Source organism: Leopardus geoffroyi, chromosome C1 (assembly GCF_018350155.1).
Source record: "Leopardus geoffroyi isolate Oge1 chromosome C1, O.geoffroyi_Oge1_pat1.0, whole genome shotgun sequence".
Classification (NCBI taxonomy): domain Eukaryota; kingdom Metazoa; phylum Chordata; class Mammalia; order Carnivora; family Felidae; genus Leopardus; species Leopardus geoffroyi.
The window spans coordinates 550,721-577,616 of NC_059328.1; the positions used below are offsets into that span (position 1 = coordinate 550,721).

The window sequence follows — 26,896 nt, forward strand, 5'->3', positions numbered from 1 at the left end:
CTGCGCCAAGGCCGCACCCACAGCCCCCAGAAGGGCACTGCCGGTGTGGGAGCCCCTACCACCTCCCCATGGTGACCTGAGGTCTTCCACAGATATGGGGGTCAGGAGGATCACGAGGAAATAAGGCTTCTTGGGGACAACTATCTCAGCCCCAGGAGGTGCCACAGGGAGGGCTCCATTCTTCCAGCAGTCCCTGTGGGTAGCAGGACCTCAGGGTCTCACCAGAAGTCAGGCTGCGGTCCACAGGTCCCAGAGCGCCCCCTGTCCCCCCCCCCCCAACCCCCACACCCCCGGCAGGCCAGGTGGGCAACTGAGGACAAGGCAAAGGCAGCAGCATCTATTTATTGGACGATTGCAGGTTCTCTCCTAGTGAGACAGAGTGCACGGCTTCATTCAGGTTATCTGCACATTCCAGCAAGTCTGGGGGGCACAGGGGAGGAACCACAATGAGAGCCACAAATGTATGGGGAAAATGTACTATAAACCGTTGTTTACATTTTTGGTTAAAGAAAGAAAACTTCCTAATTGACATCCCACTCATAAGGAGAAGTGGGAAAGAAAAGAATTTGGTTTAATCTGGTGTCTGTGTATCTTCTCATTTTGTATGTACAGTTCACTGGGCACTGCTGCTGTCCGCCAGCAGAATACCTTAAAGTAAAAACAGGTATCAGGGAGGAAAAGTATTAACAAAAGGAAGCTCAGAAAGTCGGCTTCAGGAGGGCGGGCGGCTCAGTAGAAGCAGACCGTGTGCAGGAAGGCTCGGCCGCTCTTCTCCTCGAATTCCTGTAGCAGCTCGTCGATCTCGTTCTCCATGTCCTCTGTGTGCTGAATCTGGGGGGAGGCACAGGCCGCCTGAGCGGGTGCAGAGGTGGGCGATGGCCCCAGGAGTGGGGGGCGGGGGGGTGCCGCGCACCCAGCCGCCCGTGCCCCGACCGGGTGCTGACCTGTGCTCTGGAGACTCGCTGGCACCCACCCCCGCGGGAGCCTGAGGACAGAGGGTTCGGGCAGTCCCCGGCCTCTGCCTGCTGTAGCCCACCCGGGAAGGGGCCGGGCTCTGACCGCAGGAGGCCTGCCCACTGATGTCCCAAGTACATGGACTGGGGACCTTCGCCGCCTCCGCTGTCCCCATTCCGTAAAGGCTCGGTCACTTGCCCAAAGCCAGCCCGTGCTCTGCATCGGTGGCGTCACGTGCACGGCAGGGTGTTGGGACATCTGTGGCGTCCCCCGCCCCCCCCCCCCCCCCCCCCCCGCCGGCTGCCACTATGGTCCCTCCCAGTTGTGACAGCCAGAGCTGTTAGCAGAGAAGGCCAGACGTCCCCTGGTGGAGACCCTTCCTGGAAGAAATAGGTGCTGCTGGCGGACAGCCCAAGGGTGGCCCGGGGCCGGCACGGGCCGCACAGTGGCCGAGGCCGCTCACCGGCCCAAGCCTCGGCCTGTAAGCAGCGCCTCTCCGACATGAAGACAGCGCCTCTCCGACATGAAGAGACCCCCTGTACCTCGCCTCTCGTCGGGTGACCCGAACGGAAAGCGCACGCGCAGCTTCTGGGCCACGCGCTCCCCTTCAGCCCTTTGTCTCGCACGATGGCCATGCTGGGAACAGAGGCTGGCTGTGTGGAACAAGACACCAGGGCCTGGGCCCTCACAGCAAAACAGTCCGGGCCTGCCTGTCTCTGGCTTCTTGGTTAAGCCACTTGTTTCCCTCATTTCGGCCACTCCTAGCCAGCTGACCTAAACGCAGAGCTTGCGGGCAGAGGACAGGACGAGGCGCATGGGTCTCTGCTTGGGTCAGTCCTTTTGTCACATCTGAGAGGGAAGGTCTTGCTCTGAGCACAGCTACACAGTGGCTGCAAAAGTCCCTGGGGTTTTCCACTCAAGGGAGGTTTGCCCGGGGCCACTCGGGCAGGCCAAGGACTGACAGGTCCTGAGGGTCAAGAGAGGAGGACCCACCGCGTCCACAGAGCTCTGACGGCACCTCTGAGGGCCCCAGGCTCCCTTCGACGTCAGCCAGGTTTCGGCAGACGGGTCTTGGTGGGCACGCACGGCCATCTCCGCAGAAGCCGGACGTGGAGCAGGGCACCGCGCCTCCATCAACCCAACGAAAGGCACAGAGGCAAGTTTTTAAGCCAGAGCCATGTGGTTGATCCACAGATCTGTGGGCGCCTCTGCACCTACTTTAACATTTGAAAATAACCCGAACGTGAATCCGAATCACGTGATAGCCACTTTCCTGGTAAAACCCGTGTGTGTCAGGAGAAGGTGGCCCTGGTCAAGTCCCTCTGGCAGAGACTGCTCCTTGGGGCCCTGGGTCAGGCAGACCTGGACTCCTGGGCCAGAGCAGGGGACAGGAGGGCACAGGGTACTCACACACTGGCACAGCTCGCAGATGAGGAACGCCCCCAGCGTGGCCTCTTCGTGGTTATCCTGGATGTCCACGTTGATCACGTGCACCGGCTGGCAGGTCTCCTGCTCTCTGGAGTTCAGATCTAACAGGGACGAGACACAGTGGTCAGAGGCTTCAGGACCAGCGTGCGAGGGGGCCGACGCGCTCCCTGCCTCTGGCCTCTGGGTAACAAGCCAGGCCCGAGCACTTGCACGCCAGACATGGTGTGACTCAAGGAGACCCGGCGACGGTCATCCTCAACGAGCTGGCCACGTGGTCCCACTTGCCGAGCACCAGGCCCCTGGTTCCTCTGCTTCGCACATGCTCGTCATGTGCCCAAAAGACTTAAAACCCGCACGATACTGTCAGCCAACACACAGGTGGGTCTGCTCTGACGAACGTGGCCACCCGAAGGCCACCACCTCCCACCCCCACCTCCACCCTCGGCATGCAGGCTGGGGGCCGAGGAGGAGGGAGGGCCCCATCCACCCCACCGTGGCCTTGACCGCTCTCCCCTGCCCACAGGAGCCACAGGAACCCCGCGCCACGCCCCGGGCCGGGAAGCGCGAGCCGTGCGCAGGGCAGCCTGGCCGTCTGGGGACCGACTCTGCTTCACAGCCAGGGGGGCCCCCGAGGCCGTGACGGGCAGATGGCCAGCAGGTGTGCGGTGCGCGCCCAGCCTGCATCCTTACCCTCCACCACCTGGTCGTACACCCTCTCTTCGCAGGTGAGGATCAGATCGAACAGGTCTCTGCAGTTCTGGAACCTTTCTGGCCGGGGCTTGATTCTCTTGTTTCTGTCCAACATATGTAAAATGCCGTTCTGCGTATAGCTAAGCGCCGGAGTCAAGGAACCTTAAAGACTTGTAGTAAAGCTGGGAGCGCCTACAGCCCAGCCCAGCACCTCCGCGTCTGCAACAGCAGAGCTGCTGGACCCCTTCCTGGCAGGTGCAGCAGAGCCACGGAGGGGCTGAGGCCGTTTTAGGGTGGACCAGGCCAGTCCCCGGAGTCCTGCGGAAGACAAGCCGGGTGGGGGACGCGCTTGCCCTACACCCGGCAGCCCTTCAGACCAACCTTTCCTAGACAGCAGAGACCTAGTGTCCACAACCTGCTTTTTGACTCACCCCCGGCAACTCTGCAATCACTCACACTGAGCACAAGCCCTTCAGCAAAGACAAAGCCAGTCCCAGGTCTGGCTCAGTTGCAGCAGTTTAAAAAAAAAAAAAAAGAAAAAAGTCTGGAAACCCACCAGAGAAAGGGAAGCATGGAGGAGGCTAGGGGGTGGGGTGGGGGAGGGGGGAAGCAGGGGACCAACTGAAAATAGAAGGTGGCCCAGGCCCCGCAGGAGGGGCAAGCACCTCACAGGGGACCCTCCAGACAGGGCCACACCCGACCCAACCCAGTGACCCCAGGGATAGGGTTCACCACCTCAAGAGACAGGGACAAAGTCCCCAAAGATGAGGTCCATGGTTATCACTAAAGGGCATTCCAGACAGCTGGGAATAAGCATCTTTAATTCTGTTTACGCGACAGATTAGCTGCTGGAGGACTTCTGAGTGATACATTTTAGGGCTCCCCCAGATTTTAAGTTAGGGCAATTTAATCTCCTATTACTCAAAATACATTTCCTACCTCTTTGGATAGTGGAAAGAGCTTCTAGAACATCTGTGAGTGGCCCGTGTCGAGTCTTACATTGAAAAGACACCCGTCAGCTGCCAGGCCGCCGAACCCCCGTGTGCGCCCCTGGGCTGGGCCCGCAGCCCCTCCTGCCCCCCCAGCCGGCTGTGCTGCCACTCGGAGGCCTTTCAGCACCCGGCCCTTCACACGCTCGGCACCGAAGTCCAGCGTAAAGAAACGGCTTCGGGAAGGCCCACCCGCTGGTGCAGGGCGGACAGAGGCGGCTCAGGCGACCGGGGCGGCCCATGGTCTCGCTCCCCCGCGCCCCTGCCGGCAGGGTGAAGACCACAGCGCCCGACTGTGTCCTGTGTGTCCTCAGACACACACCTGTCTCGGGCGAGGCTGAAGCTTGAGGCTCCCAGCCCCTGGGGACAGGTGGCCACCAGGCGCTCAGGGAAGACCCCTCATTGGGGCCTGCAGCGCTAAGGCCTCGTGAAACCGTTCCTCCTTTACTTCAGCCTCAATTACTTACAGAGAAGAGGAACAGATGAAATGATTCCTGTAAGGAGAAAAATGCCTCGTTCAGGGATTAAACCCTAACCTTCATTAGTGTCCAAGGGAAGAGTGACGGTGGCCTTTCTGGACCGTTTTCTGGCAAACACCAGAGACGCAAGGCCGGGTTGGGCACGAGCCTCTGAAGACTGACCACAAACCCACCTGCTTCTCCAAGTCACAGTGGCCCGGGACAGGGACAGGGACAGGATGTGGAGGAGCAGAGAGAGGCCCCGCTGAAAAACTTATCTGGGCACAGCGAGGCCAAAGCAGAGGTCAGCAGAGGGCCCTGCTTCTGGAAGGAGGCAGCACCGTCAGACCCCCCACGACACACAGTTCTCCTGTGGCTGGCAGCGACGGGGGCCTGGAAGCGGCCACCAGCTTAGTAAGGGGCCAGCCAACTCCCAGAGGCAGGAAGGCATCTCCAGGGATGGGACAGCAGCAGGCCAGAGTCTCGCCCTCAGAAGAGACGAGCTCCCTTGTCCAGCTGGGAAACGGGTTCCCGGGGGGGTGGGGACATGGGACGTGGCATGCGGGCTGCCACTCTCCCCAGCACCCTGACCGGAAGCGCCCTGGGATAAACGGGGAGGCTCCTAATGAAGCTTCCGCCTCCAAGTGAACCCCGAGATCTTTCCAGAAGGCCAAGTTGCTGGGGATGAAGCCGGTTACGCCCTCTCGCTCTTGTGGCACAATGTGGACCCGCAGCGAGGCTCCCACCTGCTGAGCAGCGTGGTGTGACGCGAGGAGCCACCGCGCACTCCCGGCTGAGGGCCTTGTCGCCTCGCTCCTGGCCTTCAGAAGGCAGTTGTCTTCACCGCTCTCACCTGCAACAGGTGAAGGCAGCAGGTTCCCCGCCCCCCCCCTCGCCCCCCCCCCCCGCCTTCCCCCGGGGAAGGACCTGGTGTTCTGGTCACATCACAGGAAGTACAAAAGGAAGGGTCCTCTTCAGACACTCTGGGGTCTCAACTAGCAGACGACTTAGACCTCGCCAGCACCAGCGCATAGCACGTGCTCTTTCAAGCTGTTATGTAAACCTCAGCATGCAGGCCAAACGAGACTCAGGGGAAGCCCATGGGATACAGGATGGGAGACTGTCCCCAGAAAGAGAGCAAGGCAATGAGAGAAGGAACAGGGAAGCCGCGATAACTCGTCTTCTCTGCAAAGTTGAAATGCGCACGGCAAAACACTGCAGAGACCACACCAAGCCCGGCGGGAGCCCCGGGGGCCTGGGGCCAGCCTTGCCTCAAGGGGCCGCCCTTTGAGGGATCTAGGCTCTCCCTGAGAGCAGAGCCACACGGCTCTCGTTCTGATTCAAAGCAACTTTTCCAATGCTAGGTTTAACCTAAAGAGGTTTAGCCGAACTCTTTTCTCTCTCCAGTGATTTCCCAAAGACAAGGGCTTCCACAGCCATTTTGTGGACGTGTACCCTGGGCCCCCCGAGTTAGACCCTCACAGCCCCAGGGGAAGCACAACTTGCTGCCCCGTGAAGAGGGTGAGGGAGGGGATGGAGGGAGCCAGGGACTGCCACAGAGCAAGGCCTGTGCCCCTCGGAGCACCTGCGGAACCCTGGCTCAAACAGAGAGGTTTCCATGAAGGACGGAGGGAAGGCGGAGGTTTACGCTAAAGACAAGTGACAGGGGACGAGCCATCTGCAGAGCTCGCACGGGAAAGGCGCCGCAGGAGCACGAGGGCCTGACGCTCGCTCACCAAGGCCACGGACGTCCCAGGGGAGCCTCACGCTCCACACCCTCACCAGGCTGCCACCAGGCGCCAGCGTCCCTGCTCCCCAGCCGAACAGAGGCTCTTGCCAAGGACGGGGAAGCACAGCCCAAGGCTCGTTTCCCCACAAATATCACCAACCAAACGTAATCAAGACAAACCCCGGTGAGAGGCGGGGCATGCTGGCCCCAGAGTGCCCGTGGATCCCAGAGGCTAGCAACCAGGCCAAGTCAGAACCTTCACCTTGGGGCGGGGGGGGCCTGGGCCAGTTGACCCAGGCAGGGGTGCACTGGGCTCCCCTTCCACCCCCCCGTGGGGGTTAGCACACCCCAGGCGGCTGGATCAGGCCCTGGTTCCACTGCTCAGGCTGTGTTAACAGAGGATGCCCCGCTGAGACGATGGGTGACCAGACCCCTGTCAACACCTGCTCTGGTCCCCAACACTACCATACTTAGTTCAGGTCTTTCCACTTGCTGGCCTTGGATGTAAACCCAAACCCTCCATAGTTAAGGCTCCCCAAGCGGGGACCACACCTAGAGAACCTGCTCATCTTTTTAAACCCTGCATCTAGGGTTGATTATATGCAAACATAAGATACGGAGCGAGAATTTTCAAGTGGGGACCCCAGTCCCCTCTGGGGAAAGACCCTCAAAGGCAGCTCAGCTCAGAAATGCCCAAGCACCGCACCCCCCCCCACCCCCCCGCCGCAGGGTCTGGGCCACCACAGGTGCTCAGCATGGGGGTGGGTGATGGTGAGGAAAAGGCCCACCGCCTGGCCGAGCCCAGGTCCATGCTCCCAAGCCGGAAGACAGCCAGCCATGCCCCGGGAGAGGACTGGGGCTTCTGAAAACCCCCTGAAAGGCACGGGGACAGAGCACAGTGTTAAAATCAGCAGGGCCATGCTTCCAGGAAGCCCAGGGTAATATCCTGACGCCAAATCCACCACGAGGGACGACTCCCTGGCCCAGGAAGTTAGAACTCCCAGTTGGCAGCCCTCCTCTCTGCTGCCCTCGAGAACCCCCTGGGCACCCCTCCTGCCCCCGGGGACTTTCCTTTGGAGTGTGTGACCTGTCAGAAGTGGGGAGAGGCGTCTGGGCGCCCCCACCGTGCAGCTGGAGCCTCTCAGGTGCCTGCTCCCCTCAACGCACCTAGGGAACAGGCAGGGAATGAGCCTCCCCACCCATCTCAGAGAGCATTCAAGAGCTCAGTTCAAATTCAGGATTATGTGGTGGCATTTCTGCCTTCAACTTCAAATCAGCACCAACTGAGGCCTGTGGCCAGCGAGGTCTCGCATTTGCTGAATGCACGGGCTGGTGCCCTCCCTGCCCCGGGAGCCACAGTGACGTGGCTGTCGGCCTCACATACCCAGGGCCAGACGCCGCAGGGTTTCCCTGGATCCTAGATAACGTTAGAACAAAACCTCCAGGGTTTAGTTTAAGGCCTCTTTCAAAACACAAACCCAAGAGCCGCTGGCCTGCGGAGGAAGCAGGTCAGGAGCACTTCTGTCTCCGTGGGGAGCCCTCAGGGTAACTTAATGTCCAATGACCACGTCCACAAACAGAATACTGAGCACCGGGTCCTGCAGACACACAGGTGGCAACGGGGGGCTGTACACACAGCACCCCCCAGAGAACACAGCTCCCAAGAACCCACCAGGAGAGGTCACTGGCACTGTTCTTAGGAATAGGTGTTACTTACGTGAAAGATAAAGAAAACGAGAACAGGCCTCTGGGGTAGCACGTTCTGAGTGCGGGGACCAGAGGCCTCCCGGGAGGCCCAACCTGCAGCCCCACAGTGCAAATGCGCTAAGTGGGGACATGGGACAGCAGGGCACACGGCAGGCGCGCCAAAGCGGAGGCGCCCACCACAAGGCTCAGAATCCCACAGCCGCGGCAGGGTCGCCCTTGCTGGGCTCAACCAGCAGCGCGCGTGGAGAGACCTGCGTCAGGAGTCACACTGAGCGTGCCAGCCGCGGAGACATTTACACCCGGCTCCTGGGGCACATGAGTCAGAGCGTCCCTGAGTACAGCTGGCACCTGCCAGGCGAGCTCACCCGGCACACACGGGCCGCCACAGCCCAGGGGTACCAATGGCCTCCCCACAACTCACTGGGGAAGTTTCCAGTTCGGGGGGGATGGTGCGGCTCACATCCTGTTGGTTTACTCAGCGCAGAAGGATGCTGTCGGAACTACCCTGGCACTCGGCTTCTGGAGCGGCTGCCGCCCCACACCTGGCCTCGGCGGCCCTGCACAAAGGGGCAGAGACACTACGGAGGGAAGGGTTACATCCTCTCGTTTCTTCAAAGGCAACACCCCCTTTAAAGGGGGCTTACAAAATGCAGCACTGGCACGACAATTCTTCCATCGTGCGGGCCATGCCACCTCCTCAGAAACCTGGAGGTGGGGGCAGTGAGGTCACCGACCGCCCCCACCCCCCACCCCAGGCTGCTCCCGGCTTTAGCGAATGCGTGGGCCTCACCCCTGGCCACCCAGAGTCGGCTTCAAGTGAACAGACGACAAAGGTCCACCATAACACGCTGTCCAGCATGATTAAACTTTAGCGCTTCGTAGGAGGCTTTTACGTAATAAAGAGATGACGGGGGCGCCTAGGTCAGTCAGTTGAGCGTCCAACTCTTGGTTTCAGCTCAGGTCATGATCTCACAGTTCGTCAGATCAAGCCCTACGTCCGGCTCTGCACTGCCAGCACGGAGCCTGCTTGGGATTCCCTCTCTGCCCCTCCCTGCTTGCCTTCTCTCTCTCTCTCTCTCTCAATAAATACACAGGAAAGACAGAGAAGAGAAGAGAAGAGGAGAAGAGAAGAGAAGAGAAGAGAAGAGAAGGGAAGGGAAGGGAAGGGAAGGGAAGGGAAGGGAAGGGAAGGGAAGGGAAGGGAAGGGAAGAGAAGAGAAGAGAAGGGAAGGGAGAAGGGAGAAGAGAGAAGAGAGAAGGGAGAAGAGACGAGACCACTTGTCCAAACAGGTTAAACCACCACATCCACTTAAATTTGAGGAAGTTCAGAAAACAAATTTAAATAACTTGGCCAGATAAATAAAATTACAGTGGGAAAAATATCTTCAGTCTTCGTGAGTGTGTGTGTTCTAACAGTAGGCTCCAAGCCCTACGAGGGGCTGGACCCTGCGACCCGAGATGGAGTCACATGCTCCATCGACCAAGCCGGCCAGGCACAGACACATACCTCCCCCAGCTGCTTAATTTTATACAAATTTCAACCTCAACGCAAAAAGCTGAGCCCTAGGACGGGGCATTTTAGTGAAAATTAACTTACTTTCTGACCCTTTTTTAAGAAAAAGTTTTAAAATTATGAATTAGACTATCATCACGTCTAGTTTACATAAGTGGTTCCCAACCGGACTAAATCCCAGGTGTGCCGTGGAGACAGGAGGGCTGAGCCCAGCAGCACGAACAGCAGACACCCTGCTCTCTGGGCCGCCTGCGTTGACCACCTACATCCGTGACACGCGGGGCTTTGCCATCAGAAGGCAGCGTCCCACAGGCTGAGCAAGGGCTGTTACTCTCGACGGCCGACACTTCTGTGAATGAGTACAAGGAGAAGTAAAACGATCCCTCTTCCTCACGGAAACTCTAGTTATTTAGTGAGCTAAGAAAAAAATAGTTGAGGGTGGCCGGGTGGCTCAGTCGGTTGAGCGTCCGACTTGGGCTCAGATAACGAGCTCACGGTTTGGGAGTTCAGGCCCCGCGTTGGGCTTGCTGCAGGCAGTGCAGAGCCGAGCCTGGATTCGCTCTCTCCCTCTCTCAAAAACAAACGTCATAAAAAAAATAAAATAAAAAAAAAAATAAACCCTTAAAAAAAAAACCCTGTTTTATCACAAAATTTAAGAATCGCAGAAGAAAAAAGCCCAAAGCAGGAACAGGACACGATGGGTAGACAAAGCCCACGGTGGTCACCAAGCTGAAACCGCCCCCACCCCCGTTGAGCACTCAGCTTCTAGAGCGTCGAAACGTCTGCCGAGGGAGGAGGCCAGTGTTCACTGCACAGCCGCGCACCTGCCCCCAGCAGCGCTCCTCGTGGGGATCGAGAGCAGCCGGGTCCACAGGCCTCGAAGAAAACAGCCAGCGGGGAAAACAGCCGTGGCCACGGGAGGGCCGACGGCGAGGCTCACCGCCAGCAGAGAAGCAAGCTGTGCAGAGGCCTCTGGAGAGAGGCCTCACTGAGCGTCCCCCACCAACTGGGACGCGCCCAGAACTGCACGCAACAAGGCCTGGTGGGGATGCTTTTCCCAGACTTGGAAATCTTACTCTGGAGGGTAATGGTGATGCCCAGCATGCTCGGAGCGGGGCCGGGACAGGGACGCATCGGGGAAAAGCAGAAAGGATTCCAAAGCTTCCAGGTGACCTGCAATCCAGGGGGCCATCCTGGCAGAACTCGCCGCTCACACCTGCTCAGAGGCCGGGGCAGGGAGCAGGCCCTCCTCGAGGGTGCTGATGGCAGCTGTTGCCTGCCCTTCAGGATGTGTCCTCAGAGCCACCCTGATAAGTCCCTTGTTTTAGAGGCCACACGCCCACTGGGAGCCCCTCTTGGCCAGAGGGCCCGGGCATCTGCCGACGACAGCTTGGGGCCTCAGGCCCTGCGTGTGCATGAGCTCTCCTGCCGCACAGCTCCAGCTAGTGGTCAGTACCAAGGTGGGCGCCGCCGGACCAGTGTCTGCACTCGGGGCTCCCTCAGGGGGCACTCCACCCCCAAGGCTGGTGGGAAAGCCAGACTGATGCCGCAGGGACCCCCGGGACCCCAGACCTCCGTCTGCTGCTCAGCCTAGCTGTCTCCCTGGAGCCCTCCCTGACCCCGCACTTCCTCCTGGTCAAGGCCCGGGCAGGCTCCCCAGCCCGGGGAAGAGGCCCATTCCCATGTGCCCATCCGGCCCCCGCCCCCCATCCGAGCTCGTGGTGGCTCACCTGGATTCCCACTGTCCAGCACTGGCTACGTGCCACGGGCCACACCATCTCGGAGTTTCGATTCAGGGGAGAAAGGCCAAAGGGAACCACACGGAGGAATCACGGAGCACGCCAAGTGCTACCAAGCTGAGGACTAAGAGGAAAGGCCCCAGGAGAGCAGCACACGTGGGAACCCAGACCACCCCTCACCCACACGGATACAGGAGACACCCTGAGCCCATGTTCTCAGGGCAAAGCACTGAAGCAGCACGGAAGCAAGGGGTTTCTTGTGGCTGCTCTTTAGGCAGCAGGTTATCAGGCTGGAGTGGGACACGGCGGCCTCCCTGGGCCCCCGGGGTCTGGTCCCCACGGGCCTCACGGCGACCTACCGCACCTGGCGGTTCTAACTGTCCCCCTTCCTCCCCATCCTGTGAGGGAGAAAAGCCAGCCGGAGAGGGTGCGCCCAGTGCTCTGGGGGAAAGGGCAGGTTTGGGGCGTCTTCAAAAGCATTCAAACAGCCTGTCAGCCGTCAGAGGGAGGACTGAGAACGGTGGGCAGGGGAGCCTCTGCCAGAGCCCTCTCCACACTTCGGGGAGAGGGAGAAAGGTAAGCTTTAAGCATGGGGTCTTCGGGAAGGGCCGTAGGGAGCACTGGGACCCTGGGACCATACTCAGAACCACCACATCAAAAGCTTTTGAGTTGGGACTTCTTTCATATGAAGAAATTCAACTCGGAAATCAGAGCGGTTTTTCCGGAGCATACAGGCTGCACAAATGAGAACCTGGGAACCCCCGGAGGAAATGTCAACGTCAGCTCCCGAGCCACCAGCATCCAACCTAACTGCTGGCCCAACACGAGGCTCGGCGGCCAGTTCAGGCCAGTCTACAATGTCCTCTGACCACCCTTGGGTTTATACGCCCGGCATCAGCAAATCACCTCCCGCAGGCTGGGGAGACCAGGCCTGCCCTCAGCCCTGGGTGAGCTCTGGAAGCAGCGGGCGAGGTCAGTGTTGGCTCTGTCATGCCCAGACACGCAAGCGACCCCTGGCAGCTACCCCAGCCGAGGTGGCACACACTCTCCGACACGGAGGTGGCTGTTCCGGCTCCTCATCTGTAAACGTCAAGCACGAGTGCTTTTCTAAGACCTGAAAGCTTAGATACCAGCAACGCTAGAGCAGAGTTTCTCTAGAAATCAGTGTTTGGCTTAAGAAGCAGACATTTGTTAAACAAACACTGTTTTCAAAAACTACTTAAAAACTACTTTAAAGAGCTGCCAACCAGCATGAAATGAGACAAGGTGCAACGCAGCAGAAGCGAAGAGAGCCTTGGCGCGCCTCGAGCACAGCGAGCCAGGGGGCAGCCGGGGACCACCAGCCAGGTGAGCGCGCTCATCCGACAGTGGAGCCGGGCCCGGGGCAGGCACGAGAAAGCTCTGGCCGGAGCTGCGGGAACCGTTCCCGCGACGGGACCGGCAGGCGGGCACCCCCCTCCTCCCCACCGGGCTCAGCTGAGCTGGACACAAGAGCCTGGGGAGACCCAGACCACAAGCTTCTGGAAAAGGGTAGAGGCCCTGTCACCCAGCAACAGGGCCTCAGGGAGGACAGAGCCCCTCTTGAGCTCCCGTGTCCACCGACCTCGGACCCAAGACAGAGGTCAGGAGGCTGTGGGGATTTACGATCTTAGAGATCATTTTTATTTTCACCTTTTACCCCAAGACAAGTACACAGTAAAGAACGGGCTGTACAGTGGCCTCTGGAACCACATGGGTGGGGGGGGGGGCGGTGAGGGGTGCTCCCTGCAGGCAAATATTCAAGTATAACTCGGGACCCTCCAAGAACTTAACTACTAACAGTCCGCTTCTGACCAGAAGCCTCACTGGGAACACAGTCAATTAACACATATTCTGTATGTATCATATACTGTATTCTTAGAACAAAGGAGCTAGAGAAAAATGTAAGAAAATCACAAGGCAGAGAAAATACACTTACAGCACCGTACTGTATTTATCGAGAAAACTCTGCGCACCAGTGGACCTGGGCAATTTCAACTCATGCTGTTTGGGGTCAACTGTACACATGAATTAACCCAAGGCCTAAAAGACAGTGCAAATGAGGATGAAAAGGAACAAACGGTTAAAAAAAAGCTAACCCCAGAAGGTAATTACAAAAGATGGAGAAAAATGAGAAGAATATGGCGGATCCAGGATCCAGGAAGTGATAGTTCCATTTGCATTTCAAATCCATGTTTAGGGGGCAACTGGTCTCCAGTTAAAAATGTCATTGACTATATTTAGAGCCACACACTGACTTGCTTTTAAAGACAAGTGATTTTAAGTGATTTTGTAGTTCACAAAGCATGTAGCTACTCAAAGGTTTTAAACAGGCACTAATTTGAACGCACAAAACTCTCAGGCCCGAGGAGGACACTGCAGCCCTCCCCTCCACCGGGTCCAGTGATCCGCTATGGTCGCAGAAGCTACTTCCAGTTCAGGAGAGGTGCTCCAGGCAGGCCCAGGGCTCTTCACCCCCCCCCCACCCCCCCAGGAAATGCCGTGGGGGCAAGTGCGAGAGCGAGCCTCCAAGCCTGCCCCACTCCAGCCCTGGAGCCGTGCTCAAGCCCACAGGGCGAAACCCTAACTTTAAAGCTGCTCCATATTCAAAATAACTCCAGGGCAAAGGAAGACAAAACTTAAGGTTAAAAGAGGGGAAAAAAAAATCATGTCTAAAAATGGACAGTTGGATACAGGCCCCACGAGCCTCGAGGACATGCTGAGGGGTGGAGCCCATTACAAAAGGGCACAAGGCCCAGGACTCCACTTGGATGAAGTGTCTGGACAGAAGGTAGCCGGTGGGTGCCAGGGGCGGGGGACGCTGGGGGGGGGGGGGCGGTGAAAAACGGTCCACGATTACCGCGGTGATGGTTGCACGGCCCCATGAAGTACACGAAGGCCCACAAGACCGTGAGCTTCATGTGCTGCATGGATTCTCTGACCACAAAACTCTTCTGTAAACTTGACTCCCAGTACTATTGGTAGATAATTCCCACAGGAAACTGGTGACCAGACCAGTCCAGCTTTATGGACTAGTTTAGGGTTAGCTGAACAAGGTCTGTATCCCACCTCACGCCCCTGCCCTGCTGCACCTCCCACGGCAGGTCCTACAGGGACAGCAGACCAGGGCTTGGCCGCTCAAGCATCACCGGGAGCCACAGGCAAGAGGCCCCCAACCCCTCGAGGCCCACCCCGCTCAGAGAAAACCACCTACCTATAAAGTGCTTTCACACTAGCAGGCCTGCCAGCCAAAACTTAGCGAGAGCCCCGCGCTCAGCACGGAGTCCTGACTCTGCCTCAGGAGCGCTGTGCACGCACACCCATAGGGCGCCCAACCCAGGCCACTGGGCCACTCGGCCTCACCTCCCAGCTCTGCTCACCATGTGCCATTTTTCTCCCGTCCAGTCATTCTCTCCCTTGAAAATTCGAGCATGTACTGAATGTGGTGTTTTATCTGTGGGTTACATCCTAAAATACCTTCCAGCTCCCCACAGCAGGTTCTAACCGTCACTTCCGTAAGAGCCCTGGCAGTCTAGGCTACAGATCTGGCTTTTTAGCTCTTATCTGCGCACAAAAGCCAATGGGGGGAAGCAACCAAAGCGGCAGGCCGCCTGCAGCTGGATGTGCCCCGTTACCGGCCAAGTATCCCCTCCCGTGTTATCAGGGCCCCTCCCAAGCCCGGTGTCTGACCCCAACACACAGCTGATCCTCCGCCATCGCCTCCTTCCCTGTTCCCTTCATGCACGAAGACTGACGCCCCTGTCCTGAGTCTTGCCAGTGTCCACGGGGAACCCCTGGATCACGTGTCCCTCCTTTACTGGCCAAGGGCTGTACTTGGGCGAGCTAACCAAGTACAACCCCCTTCCTAAAGGACAGAGATCCCACCCAAGAGAAGTGAATAATAAATCGACAAAGGTGTCCCTCCCAGAGCCTCACGAGGGGCAATCAAAAGGGGAGGTCTGTGAAGATGACCTTCCCATGCAGGGTCTCAGGAGGCAAATAGTGCAGTGACAGTTGGAACCGCCACGTCCCTCCCAGCCACACCCTCCCCACAATGCAGCAAAGGCACACACGTGTGGCTGTCTCCTGGACTGGATGCTTTGTGGAGAGACTGTGCCTCTGTACAAAATCAGCCTACAGAGGAGATTCTGAATTCTGAGCAGCTGGTCTCTGCTCTTTCGTTCAGAACTGCCAGGACATCACATCAACCCTCCTACTCCAAACCCTCTCATTCTGGTCTTTTTAAAATGTGGTTACATGCTGCCTGTTCCTAGAAACAGGAGGATCATGGTCAACTCCATGGTCAGAAGGCCTAATCTGTAATGATTACGGGAGTACGAACAAATAAATATTCTCTGATTTCATTTCCCTCGTGAACATAAGAGTTTTAAAGATGAATGGTGCCAGCTGAAGAGTAATCTTCAAAAACAGAGTCTCAAGATAAGCCTAACGACACATGGAGAGTTTATAACAAGCTACAAAAACCTGGACTTAAGGTCAAAGGTTTTTCCAGGGTAAAGGGGCTGTGGTCAACACTTCTCTGCAAGACTGAAGACCAGCTCTCAACGCAAGGGCGAAGTTCAGGGAGAAAGGCCTTTCTGAGACGCTGCTCTCGGTGAGCCAGAGCCCAGCCTTCTTTCTTGGCCCAAGGACACAAGCAGAGCACGTCACTGCAATGCAGGGACCGGGGCACAGCTCACTGGAAATCCTCGGGGTCTCTTCCCAGAGCAGGCTCTGGGCTTCTGAGAAAGGGGGCACGCAGGACTTCCCAGGAAGACGCCGGGTCCACTGCACCGCGTGTCCTGGACTCCTGGGAGCGGTGCGTCACAGGTGACCCACCATCCACAGCGACTCACAGACAGCCCCACGTGCCAGGCTATGGCACTGTGGCCTCAGTGCCCTCTAAGAACGTTCTCATTGTAGGTGAGGAAGGAGAGCACAGGGGGCAGACGGAATAACCGTCAGGGTCCAGTTTTACACTTTGCTAGAATGACACGTGGAGCCACACTCCAGCTAACTAATTAATCTACAGATTTACAAAAAAAACATTTATAGTTTATTAAAAATTGTAAGAGCACCGACACGAAGACAAAGTTCTCCGTCTGGTGTTTATATTCCTTGCACTTGGGACATGTCTGGGCTCCATCCTGAAAACTATAAATCACTCACCGTAACAAGGCAGGCCCCGAAGTTTTAAAGCAGCACAGGGTGATCATGAAGCGCCCTGGACAAAAGCCAGGCAACAATGATCTTCACCACTGCACAGCCGGAGGTCACGTTCATAAAACCTATTTAAAAAATACCTTTTCTTTCACATGAGTCTTAAGTAGCAGATCCTGTCTGTTTTGCCTCTTCTTGGAATGAAATGAAGTTCTCTCGGATTATCTGCTTCTGACATGCTTCCCTCGGTAGCAAACCTGGCCCTCCTACTAATCTGACCCTGTGGAAACGTGGCAGAGATGTGTGAAGCGGCCTGTCTACATACGCATCAGTGCACACCGCGCTCACACACGCGCGCACACACGCACACCCACGCACACGCCTACCTACCTGCAGAGGACAGCGGTGGGCAGCCCTGCAGTGAGAAAAGCAACTTAATTCTGTGGTTTCCGCTTTCCTCATCTAAGCTGTTCTGCTTAATGTTAAATCGGAACTTTCCTCGACTCTGTCAAGGTGCGCTCCACGCTTCCGCCTGCACACCCTACGTGTCCGCTTCTGCACCGCGTGTGGGGGGACTCCACACGCCCCACGGAGGCGGCCACTACGTGCCCACCTCACGGACGCCCCTAAACCGGAGGTCAGAGTGACGTACACGTCACAGATTACACCTGCCAGAGACCAGCACATGGGGTTTGTAAAGGGGCAGCCCACTGGGATACAGTTCTTTGTCCTTCCTAAGGAGATCATTGTACATCTGGTCGTATGTAGTTTTGAAATCATAAACATTTGGCTTGTCCGGTGCTGGTCCTGGGAGCTTCACGTGGGTTCCTGTTCCAAAGGACCGGACACTGAATCCCCGTTTGCTGAAAGACACAGAAGGAGAGAGAGAATCACAGTTGGATTAAGACACAAACCTCTCAAACTAAGGGATAGGACATGGGAAACAGAGTGACTGCTGATGCTACAGAACACGCTTTTACATCTGTAACTTTTGGCCTCGTATGCACAAACCGTCAGCAATCCTGCAGCATACTGCGCGAATCTGGATGAAGCCCACCCGGACGGAAGACAGAGGGTCTCAACCCAGTTACAAGGTGGCGTCTGAGCACCACGGCTGTATACCACGTCCCTCTAGAAACTTTCTGACCCTCAGGGGCCTGCCAGACATGCAGGGTTAGAGAAGATTTCTTCTGGAACATTCCTGATGCCTGACCACTACCCTGACCTCTGTAGAGGGTTCAGGTTCACAGGCCCCCTATCTCCTGACTCCTGAGAGGCTCCCATGGACTTAACAGCACACTCTACCACGGGGAGTGCCACGCGTCCCGTCCCCAGCATCTTGTGGTGTGGGGCTTGCCGGGAAACCAGAACCGAGAGCCCAGGGGCGGCCGGCAGCACCGTGTCGGCTGTGAGGGCCGAGAACAGATAGTCCCCAAGTGCTGGAGACTCTTGTAACCTGGATCAAAGATAAGGAAAGGGACGAGCGTGTGTCCTAACCAACCGGGGGATGTACACGAAGCGCAGCCCCTGTGACAACCCACACGGGGACAGAGGTCCTCTCACAATAGCCACCAGAGGTATGAGGGCCCACGACGCTCTGTCCCCACTGGTAACCACTCTCGGGTCTGTGGCGGTCATGTGCAAAAGTCAGTCGGCAGAGAACTTGAAAGCTTCCAAACTCACGGTGAGTAAAAGTAAAAAGTTTAAGTGTTAAAAGCGTCTCAATAAATGGGACTTCTCATCATAGCTGTCTATCTGTAAACCATAACCTTCTGCATCTGAAGGGACTTCCCCAGCTGCAGGCCTCGGGAGAGCACGTGTGTTTCCCACATCCTTCGCGCAAGCCCCGCCTGGCAAGAAGGGTCTCAGGCTTTTCTAGCAGTTGGGCTGTTCGACTATGTCTGGAGATATTTTTGTTTGTTTACAACTGGGAGGTGCTGCCGGTATCTAGGTAGCAGGGAGGCCGCTAAGCCTCCGACAGGGAACAGGACAGTCCTCCAGGCCAGAATGTCAACAGGGCCGCGGCTGAGCATGCCCTGACGTAGAGGAGGAGGCAGATAACCCAGAGGAGCAGGGCACAGGCATGAAAGTTACAGGAAGGAAACGGCTTCATCTCACTCGTCACAAGAGAAACGCATCAGACGAAGGACGGGGAGTCTGCTCAGGGGTCAGCGCCACGCAGTGAGGACGTGGTCCCTCTTGCTTGCCGCCGTGTCCCTGGCACCTACAGTACCCGACGGACGGCGAACGAACAGCAGTTTTACAAGGGAGAAAAACCTCAGACGGCGCTGCTGCAAGGACTTGTGAGCCTCCGGACAGGGCACCGACATCCGTCAAGCACAAACCGCCCACCCTCTCCAACGTACACACTTCCCTCTGCAAGTCCGCCCTGCGGGCTACGTGCACACATCTGCTAACGGCCCGCAGGACACTCCCCGCAACCCTGACGAGAACCAGCCCGTGTCCCTCCACGCAGCGGGACACGACTGCCGCTGTGAAAAGGGTGAAGGGCGCCACCCGCACAAAATCTGGTGCAATTGTTCACAGAAAAATCAAAGAGTGGAAACATGCCCAACTGTGGTGGCACAGGGGCCTGGGAGGGGCTGTGTCCCCAAGGGAAGAGAAGCCTCAACAGCCGGTACCTACTCGGGGCATCGAGTTGGAACAGGGGTGGCCTGGGTGGCTCTGTCGGTTAAGTGTCTGACTTCAGCTCAGGTCACGATTTCAAGGTCATGAGTTCAAGCCCCGCATCAGGCTCTGTGCTGGCAGCATGGAGCCTGCTTCACATTCTGTGTCTCCCTCTCTCTCTGCCCCTGCCCCACTCACACTCTGTCTCTCACCTCACCCGAGTCCTGGGAGTTTGGCAAGGGTGGAGTCACCTGCCTGCGTCCCTAGAAGTCCAGTCTGAGCTGTGCAAGCAGGCCCCCAGGACATCACCCGCGACAGAGAACACGATGATCAGCAAACCAAGGCCCACACGTACCTGAACCGTTAAAACCCTAAAGACAACCAACATTTCCAACACTTAACCCCAACACACCCTGTGCTGTGACCAGAGAGTGACCGGCACGGACACACAGACACCTCTACTCATGTGCCCTGAGGAGGTACACGCAGACCCCAAATCCGAACCCGATTCCTCGCTAGTTCAGATCACGTAGGATCAAGTACTTCCTGCCAGATCACCGACACGCCCACGATGAAGGCCACCTCAACAGCCGACAGAGACAAGCTGCTACCCAGGCGCCAGCCACCTGCTGATCTCCGAGCAAGGAAGGTCCACGGGCACCTGCTTCCGTGCGGGTCCCATTCCCCTTAAGAGGGTCCTGAGCGAGCAGGTCGTGGCCACAGAGCCCTGGAGGGCACACAGCGGTGAGCCCGAATCTGTCAGGAACTGCCCGCAACAAGCAGCCTGCTGTTTTAGCACGGAGCCACTTCCCCCGAAGTGTCCTCAGGATGCCCCAGCGGCTTAGAGCCTGATGCAACGTGGAAAATGCACATCACTGAAGGAAAGAGGGAGGGATTCCTGAGACCAACCCTGGCCAGTGGCATAACCCCCCTTGTTGGGGTGCGAACCCATGCCAAGCCTCAAGTCTCCTGTGAGTTTACCCTGTGGCTCCTGGAAAGGCAGGCTCCCGGAAGCGTCACAAGTATCCGGGATGCCGGTAAGCCAGCTCCACCGACCCCTCACCAGTGCCCGGGGGCGCTGGGCCACTCACATCCCCAGCATCTGCTGGCCCGGGCACCGCATCTCTAGCCGGCAAGGGAAAGGACGGAGGTGTGCTATGAAACCACATCAGCCACAGAAACAAGACCCCCAAGGGCACGACTAAAGTTTCAAAAGATGAAAAACCACCACCACTTCCAATGGCAGGTTTATCATTCCATTTTGATGCAACAACGTTTCCTGGAGCTTACTGTGCACTGGGGATAGATACAGCAGTGATGAAAACAGACCCATCTCTCTCTTCTCAGCCGGTCAGGAGGTCAGGAGGCGGGCGGAGGGACGACAAAGCAGGGAAAACAGTCAGTGCACAGCACAGACAGGCCAGCGAGAGGACAGCAGTGGAGAAAGCTGTGGGGCAGGAGCAGAGGGGATCGGGGAGAGCGGGAAGACGGGGCACCTCAAAGATCTTCACATCCTAGCCCGTGATGCAGAGACCCTGGACCGGACCCCAGGGTGCTCCAGGCAGGCCACCTGAAAGCTGCCCACTGAGTTCCCAGGAGGTTCCAACCAGACACCCCTCGGTGCAGGGACTCACGTCCCCCATCCTGCTGGGGCCGCCACCTGGCAGGCCCACCTATCTCTTCTACCCATCTTCCATCACAGGGGGGTTCGAGGTTTGCATTAGGTGTCCAAATGGAACATTTTCCACTTTTGTCTGTCCACAGCCGCGAAAGCAGATACCCTAGGCTTCCGAGGGGGTGACTGCAGGATCCCCAAAGGGCCAGGTGGGACTCTGAATGGAGGAAGCCAGCCCCCACTGGGAACAGCCTGGGGCCCATCCTCCCCACCCTCCCCGACTTTCTGAAATGGCAATCCAGCGTATTTTGAAACAAAATGAAATGCGGCTTGGTCTTCCCCCAACAGAATGTTCCCAAGTGGCAAAAAGACTAATTGGCAACAGAAGCTCCCTTTCTTCTCAGCTGATGCAAGTGACAGAGCAGCCCATCTTGTGCTGTGACAACACTGCGGTGTGACAATGACCTTACATAAGAGAACTGAACGCCATAAAAACATTCCTGACAACCAAGAAGCTTCGTCTCAAGGACCAACTATTTTGTATGTTAAACTACCCTTTATCAAATGTCTTCCCAAGTATCAAAAAACCTGTCACAAAGAACCTATCAAAGAAAATGTTAAATTTTGGGAAACGAATTGTTTCAATTATCATCCCATGGCTAAAGGTAAAATAATGATGCTAAAATGAATACCAAAAAGGATCATAAGCTAACATCCAAGTTTTCTACAGTATGGTTATTAATCTAATGTCAAGCATTGCTGTGGCTACGACTGGAACCCTAGACCCACCGCCAACCTTCTGAAGGCACACCCTGTGTCTAAGTAGGGCACGAGGCACGCATGGGCCCAGGTCACCTTCACGCAGGCACATCACTCACTGCTCACCGGCCCGACGTCTAGTATGTGATGACCTCATATGTACAGAACACAAATCAACTGCTCACAAGCATCGCACCTGAATGCCTGCCTGCAGTGTCACAGCACAAAGACTGCAAGATGAGCTCTTCTGGAACGTTAACACTCCAGGAAGATTCGTCACCGTCTGCTAAATGTTGGCTGAAAACACATTCCGGTAAATATTTTCTAGGGTTTACACCTTACTCTTACCGTCCTACAAGGTCAATGACAAAACTGAACGGCTAAGCGTGAGATCACCGTGCCAGGCCTGCGACAAGTGAGCCATCACGTTTAGCCCCCCCCCGCATCAGCACCCCTTCTCGTGCGTTCCTCCCTCCACAGCTGCTTTTCCTCAACCCCGGCTTCTGGCAGGCCACCTTGCTCTGCTGGTTCCTGTCAGCCTCCCGTGTCCCTGCCCACCCACGCCGCACAGTGCCAGCAGAGCTGACCCGCGAGACCGGGTACTTCAGATGGTCCAGCAACAACTGACCACCAATGAGCTGCTTTCCTGCTCCAACACTAACTGGCCCTAAACAAGAATGCGTTCCTCATAGATGGGAGCCTGCTGAACTATTCCCCGCTCTGGGCTCCTCCTGTTTTCACCTATAAAAGATTGAAGATGATCCTTTATGCAGGGAAGAATATTTTAGCTCTCAGAATGGTTACCATGCTTGGTCTACCCTGTTCTGAACCCATGTTTGTATTCAAACAAAAATCTACGTTCCTCCATCACCCTCACTTCAGTTCTGCCTCCTGAAGACAAAAAACAACGCAGTCCCTTAAAATCTATGAAGGCACATGTGTTCCCCTGGAGGCACCTCCCTCTTTAAGTTCATTTATTTATTTTGAGAGAGAACATGTGCACGTAAGTAGGTGGGGGGCTGCTGTGGGGAGAGAATCCCAAGCAGGTTCCACGCAGAGCCCCACACAGGACTCAATCCCACGAACCATGAGATCACGACCTGAGCTGAAATCCAGAGTCAGACTTAACCAACTGAGCCACCAGGCGCCCCATCCTCTGCCATAAAGAGGTGATTTCAAATCCTCTCACCGTCCCAAATGGTTTCCATTCAAGTGTGCTCAGAACCAAAATATCAAAAGATACAGCCAGAGAGGCTGCATAGCTGACTATCCCTCCCTGGTAAAGGACAAGAGACTACTGGAAATGAGGATTTAGCACAACTGGGTGTGCTGTTATGGTATAAACACAGGCAGCCTGAGACTCGGTCCCATCTGGGAGAGGATGTCTAACTGCCCCTGTCCCAGGGTGGCCGGAGGCCCACATGATCCAGTCATGACACTAAGACTTGACTGCCTCACCCCAAATCGGAAAACCACAGGGCCTCAGCCAATTCCATTGTCCTCCCCTCAGCCGGGACCCCTCTTTAGCCCATGATTTTCCCATCTAGAGTCTCGGTTTATACCCAGAGGCCCTCGTGTCCAAATCCCTGCTGTCCCTCGTGAGCCAGGGCTTCCTGCGCTGGGTTCCATCTCCTCACCTGTGTTAAGTGTGGACCTCCTAATAGTTACGAGGATGAAATCAAATGGCATTTAGAAAGCGCTTGGCAGAGAGGAGCTCAAGAGATTGACCCCCACCTGGTTTCCTTCACATCTGCAGCCTCTCTGCTCATCCTCCCCAAATCACACTGCCTTTGACTAAAAGCAAATTGAGAACTCAGTTCAGCAATATATAAGTCTATCCTTAAAATCTGTTTTGAATGGCTACCATCAGAGAGCTTCCTAAAAATCAACATGGCCCTTAGGGTGCCTGGGTGGCTCAGTTGGTGAAGTGTCGGACTCTTGGTTTCGGCTTAGGTCACGATCTCACGGTTTGTGAGTCTGAGCCCCGCGTCACGCTCTGTGCCAACAATGAGCTGTCTGCTTGGCATTTCTCTCCCTCTCTGCTCCTCCCTGGCTTGCACTCACGTACATGCGCTCGTGCTGTCTGAAAAAATAAACAGACGAAAATTTAAAAAAATCAACATGGCCACTGACATCTAGGAGACAGTTTGGAACAAAAAATAAATTAATTGACCCCAAAGGGCAATCTCAATCTACAGTGTACAAAGAACAGAAGCCTCTGTGGAAACACTCCTAAGAACCTAAAGCGCTCCCAGGACTGGTATCTGAAACAAGTTAGTCTCAAAGGATCAAAAATGATCACCCCAGGGAACACTGTGACTAAAAATGCCAACGTTTATTACCACCAATATTTGAGCTGTCAAAAATAGTCAAAACTGATTTTCAATAGGGCAAAAATAAAGAAGAAAATAAAATAGGGTTTCACTAATAAAACTACCTACTGTGCAGGTTCAATTCACTGCATTCCTTCTGATACTATGCCGTCTCAGGTGGTTGTAACTGAGCTGCCGTTTTCCTTTCTCACTTATCACGCCGTTTTCCTAGGCTTTCACAAATGCCCCCTTTCCAGGCCCTGACGTTCATAAGCTCTAAGGCGGTAACAAAACCACCACATCAATTTCTTAAAGATGCTTTTAAAACCTGTAAATAATCCAAACAGAAAACCACAAATAATTGTCAAAAGTGAAAATGGCATGAAAAGTTGGTTCATCTCAATAGCAATTTTAAAACCAAAGGAAGGGGGGGAGATCCTCTTTTGCCCCAGCAGCATGAAAAAATGAAATACCCAAATTGAGAAACTGGGAATTCTCTAACAGGTACTTTTCTGGAAGACAGTCTGGCAAAATATATGAAAACGTACAATATGCCTATCTTTTGACTTCGCAATTCTATCCCTAGGAATTCATGCCAAGGAAATCAGAAAACTGTGCAAAGATATTCATACGGCACAAGGATGTTGACGTTTTAAGACTGAAAGACAGAAAACAGCCCCAGTGTCTCCTAATGAGGAACTGGCTACAAAATTAATTGCTGCACAGAATTCCTCTGGATTACTGTGTCCTCATTTTGTAACCACTGCCATTACTCAATGTGAACAGAGGTATTCAAATTCAATACGTCAAAACAAGAACCGAAATCAAACATTATGTGAAATTACCAAACAACATTTTAATCTCTTAGGCGTCTGTGCACACAGAAACTTCCAGAAGGTGGTACACGGAAAGGGTCCTCTGAGTCATCGCCATCGTCTCCATCTTCTCTGTATCTTTTACAAGGAGAACTTTGTTTGTACAAACACTACTTTCTAACAAAGAAATACATTCCCCAAATGTAAGTATTTTAGACCCTAAAGATTCATGTCTAAATTAATGTCACATTCACATCAATAACACAGGTTACCTAAACTTACCTCCTTGTATCCTCATTCTGAATCTCTTTTTGAGTAAACTTTTAACAGTAAAACAGGTAAAAACACACATAAGAATTCCTTCTTGGTGATTATTCGGAGGGGCTCTTCTGCACCCCCATTTCCAGGGGAAACAGGAGACACAGTGCTGAGCCGCTACCGCCGCTTTGAACTAAACAAGGGCGCGTCGCCTTGTGATGACCGTCTCAGGGAAGTTACCAGACAGGCAAGACTTTTGGAACTGGTTTCATTAACAAAGTTGCTTTAGGTAACTAAGAAAACATTTTCCTTTTGTTACATTTCATCTCAACTTTGTTATGCAGATCACCGGCCAGAACCAGCAGAATGAGGTGGTCTCCAAATAATGCGTTCTTAGAACTCAGGACATTAAATTTTATTTTCCTTGAGGAATCTTCCAGGAATGTTAACCTTACATTCTTTTGCTCAAACTCACCAAACATCTAATGGCTCTGAACTTAATTCTAGCACATTCCTGGTTTTAAAACAAGTTCGCAGTTTTAAAGGCTGTAGCTGAAAAACCACCTTCACAATGAATTGTTAGGTTCAAAGCATCCCATGCTCTAACAAAAAACATTAAGCGAATACTGTGGGCTGTGTGGCATAGATTAGAAAAAATTAAACTTCTAATTAGCAGATCCTGGACACCTGACACTCCTACCTTCGTTAAGAAACGGGAGAAGGTGCAGGATATTCTAAGTTTTCCAAGTTACTGGGGAGAGTTAAAGTTGCACTGTGAGAACTACGAGCAGGCACTGTTGTTATCCCTTGTGGAAACTTCCGGGAGAAAAGGCGGTTTCAACTTTGCTTTACTACCAAAGTTGACAATGTATACCAAACTTTAACTGTAGTGTGCGAGATCAAGTTCACGTTTTAACAAGTGATTTTGAACGAAAAAAATTACCAAGCGGGAATAAACTTTTATTAAATACATACAACGCCACGATCACAAAAGAGAGTGCTGACACGTCGATTACAAGCGCACAAAAAGCGAATTCACGTGGAGTGCAGAAATTACTGACTGGAGGCTTTGGGGAGAGGGGCATTTTTTGGCATGAGACTCGAAAATACAGTCAGGGGCAAAAGTACAAATACATAAAATTAACAAAATAGGCGGCTTTTTTTTTTTTTTTTTTAAAGCCTTCCTTTATCCTGAGGTTACGTTGTGTACGTTTTCCAGATCTGACAAATGACGACACCCCCTGGAGACAGTCGTCAGGACACTACCATCTCCTAGACCCTCACCTGGACTTGGCACTTACCGCCCCACCGATGAAAATCTTACAGAAGATCGGCTATTTTCAGATGCACAAACACACGTGCAAAGTGGATGCAACAGCATCAAGCATCTGGCTTTACCGGGAGCTTGGAGGTTTGCGCGAACGGGAACCTCTGGGCTCAGAACCTGAATTCTCCCGCGACGCTAGGAAACCTTGTGGGGGTACCGCGCGGACCAACGAGCCTCGTCGACTCCTCGCTGCGCTCGGCCCCGAAGCCAACGAGCCCGGCGCGGCCCACCCGGCGTCCTCCGGCGGCCGCCGCGCACCGCCTGCCCGGCCGCCGGCGTCGGGCCTGCGGGACCGGGGACTGGGGCCGCCGCCCAGCACGGGCCGGGAACCGGGGCCGGGACCGCCGCCGCCCAGCACAGGCAGGGCAGCGCGCGCGAGGCCGGAGAAACAGCCTGTCGGCCGGCATCGGACAGGGCGCGCTAGGCCAGGGCGGAGGCCCTAACTACCTGAGGATGTTGTGCGCCTCCATGCTCCGGTTCTGGTTGCTCGAGCACACCACCGCCACCCGCAGCGGCGACGACGGCATAGCGGCGGCCGCACCGACCGCGACGCGCCGGCTCCGGGACTCCCACCCAGCCGCGGAGCTTCCGCGCGAGCAAGATGGCGGCCGCGGCGCCCGGAAGTCATGACGCCAAGGCGGCGGCGCCGCGACGTAACGCGTCGAGACGCGCGGCGCGGGCGGGCGGGCGCGCGGCGCCCCAGCGGCGTTTCGCGCGGGCCCTCAGCGCCCGGCCAGGGGAGGCGGAGACCCCGCCCCCGGGCGCCGGGCCGTCGGCGAGCGCTCCGCTGCTCCGGG

General features: G+C 55.5%; 1 protein-coding gene across 1 annotated transcript; it reads right to left on the bottom strand.

Annotated features, from left to right (window-relative positions):
* Positions 1–326: 326 nt before the first annotated feature.
* Positions 327–26,896, bottom strand: SSU72 (SSU72 homolog, RNA polymerase II CTD phosphatase). Its single transcript, XM_045475267.1, has 5 exons — positions 26,547–26,896; positions 17,105–17,248; positions 3,073–3,212; positions 2,365–2,483; positions 327–831 (listed from the first exon to the last, which is right to left on the bottom strand). The coding sequence occupies exons 1-5, from the start codon at positions 26,624–26,626 to the stop codon at positions 730–732; spliced, it is 585 nt and encodes a 194-aa protein (XP_045331223.1). The 5' UTR covers positions 26,627–26,896; the 3' UTR covers positions 327–729.